Source organism: Penaeus monodon, chromosome 29, assembly GCF_015228065.2.
Source record: "Penaeus monodon isolate SGIC_2016 chromosome 29, NSTDA_Pmon_1, whole genome shotgun sequence".
In the NCBI taxonomy this organism is placed as follows: Eukaryota; Metazoa; Arthropoda; class Malacostraca; order Decapoda; family Penaeidae; genus Penaeus; species Penaeus monodon.
The window spans coordinates 34,105,703-34,107,679 of NC_051414.1; the positions used below are offsets into that span (position 1 = coordinate 34,105,703).

The 1,977-nt window shown below is 33.9% G+C and overlaps 1 protein-coding gene across 1 annotated transcript in view; it reads left to right on the plus strand.

The window, feature by feature from the left end:
- Positions 1 to 1,977, plus strand: part of LOC119592197 (tyrosine-protein phosphatase 10D-like) — a gene marked incomplete at its 5' end in the record, with an annotated part of 14,889 nt that overhangs the window by 10,103 nt on the left and 2,809 nt on the right. The window contains 2 exon segments of the mRNA XM_037941030.1: positions 581 to 729; positions 892 to 1,127. Of these exon segments, the coding sequence (XP_037796958.1) occupies positions 581 to 729; positions 892 to 1,127 (385 nt within the window).

Consider the following 1,977-nt stretch of genomic DNA (forward strand, 5'->3'; position numbering starts at 1 on the left):
CATTTAACACATTAACTCTTCCATGATGGGCCCCATCAGTTAAGATTTTAAGATTTTCAGATTATCCTTCTCTTTAAATTCTTTATCATATGATCGCCAACCATGGGAAACCCCCATTGAAATGGCAGTTGTTTGACTATCAAAGCTTAATCCTTGAGAAAACTTGGAATCTCAGCAAGATGTAACATAGATGTGCTTTACAGAAAGTCTTTATCATAGAGCACAATGATTGTATCTGAAAGTATACTCAAGAAAGAACATGTATTAGCAAATATGCAAAAAGAAAGAACAGTACAATTACCACTTTATTCTTTACTGATTTAGCATCTCAAGACATCATTGACCTTGCCCCACCAAAAAAAAAAAAAATTGTATTTGTTATAGCAGACTTGTCCATTATTGAACATAAGATTTCAAATGAATGAAATTGTCTGGCTTGAAATAGCCTCTTTACATAGCTGTAAAAAAAAAGTAAAAGAGTAAAAGTAAATCATATGCTAATAGTATCCCATTATTACCTAACATATAACATAAATTAATTTGCTGTTTTATGATGACCAAACTCGTGCACTGTCTTCAGGGAGAAGTTTTCCGTGTGATTCGCCATTTCCACTTCACAACCTGGCCAGATTTTGGTGTACCTGATCCTCCGCAGACGTTAGTTAGATTTGTTCGTTTCTTCAGGGAAACTGTTGGTGCAGATCAAAGGCCAATTGTAGTACATTGCAGGTTGGTTGGATATGATTTTGTGTGTATATGGTTGTATGTTCTTATACAGGTACAAATATGTGTATATTTTTTACTCTGTAATAGGCTGAATATTTAATTAAGAGCTATTGCATCAAATTCTTGATAATTCCACTTGATGTAAAACAATTATTTCTATTTCAGTGCTGGTGTAGGGCGATCAGGAACTTTCATTGCTTTGGACAGGATACTGTTCAGCATAAGAACAAATGATTACGTGGACATATATGGTATAGTTTACGAGATGAGACGACAAAGAGTTTCCATGGTACAAACTGAGCGGCAGTATATATGTATTCACCAGTGCCTTCTGTCAGTCTTGGAAGGAACAGAAAACGAACATCCCTTATCTGAGATTCATGATAATCAGGGTTACGAAGGTAAGTTTCATGTTACACAAGTGTTTGAAGTTGTTTGATATATGTGGATGCATAAGTGTCTATCACATTGTTTTTAATCTTGACTATTACTATTAACAGAATTTGTAAGGCTCACGTAACATTGATGTTAAGCATTAGATTTAGTACAAGTTCATCAGTGCATATAATAATAGTAATTAAAAGTTCAATAGTACTTTTTTTTCGTTAATGGAATTCTTTTACTGGCCTAGGACTGAATGGGATATTGGTGTCAGGAAATTCACCGAAGCAAAGATGATTGCCTTTGCCTCAGCCACTGATTTCTATGGTTATTGGGCAGCTGTCTCTTAGAACTTTGTGTTCACTTTGGTAATAGATGGATATTTGCATGCATATGTTGACCACATAATTTTGGTAATTAATGCTTGTTGTGAACCTCTGTAGTCAACTAATATCTCTGTTAGGTCATGTGCTTGTACCTTGAGTTAGTCCCTAGACGCAGAATTTGTTTTGCAGAATAAGGGCCTTGTAAAATACTTAAATAGACTTGTCTATAAAAGCTTACCCTACAAAATATTTTTAAATGCGCAAGGCTATGTTGAAAATGCAGTTTTTGTTTCTTCTACTTTGTAAATGCTATTATACTGAAGAGCAGCAAGCATTATGTATTGACCTAGAGTTTAAAGTTTAACAATATTTTTTTTTTACAATTGCCACTTCTTCTACATAGACAATACAACATACACAAAGACACATTTGAATAAAGATACCAATTTGCTGTATTTGTTTAATGATCAAACATACAGATACTCTACAATGGTTACACATTGTGTTGTCTGTAGTAGATTTTCCAATATGAACCTTCATTCTG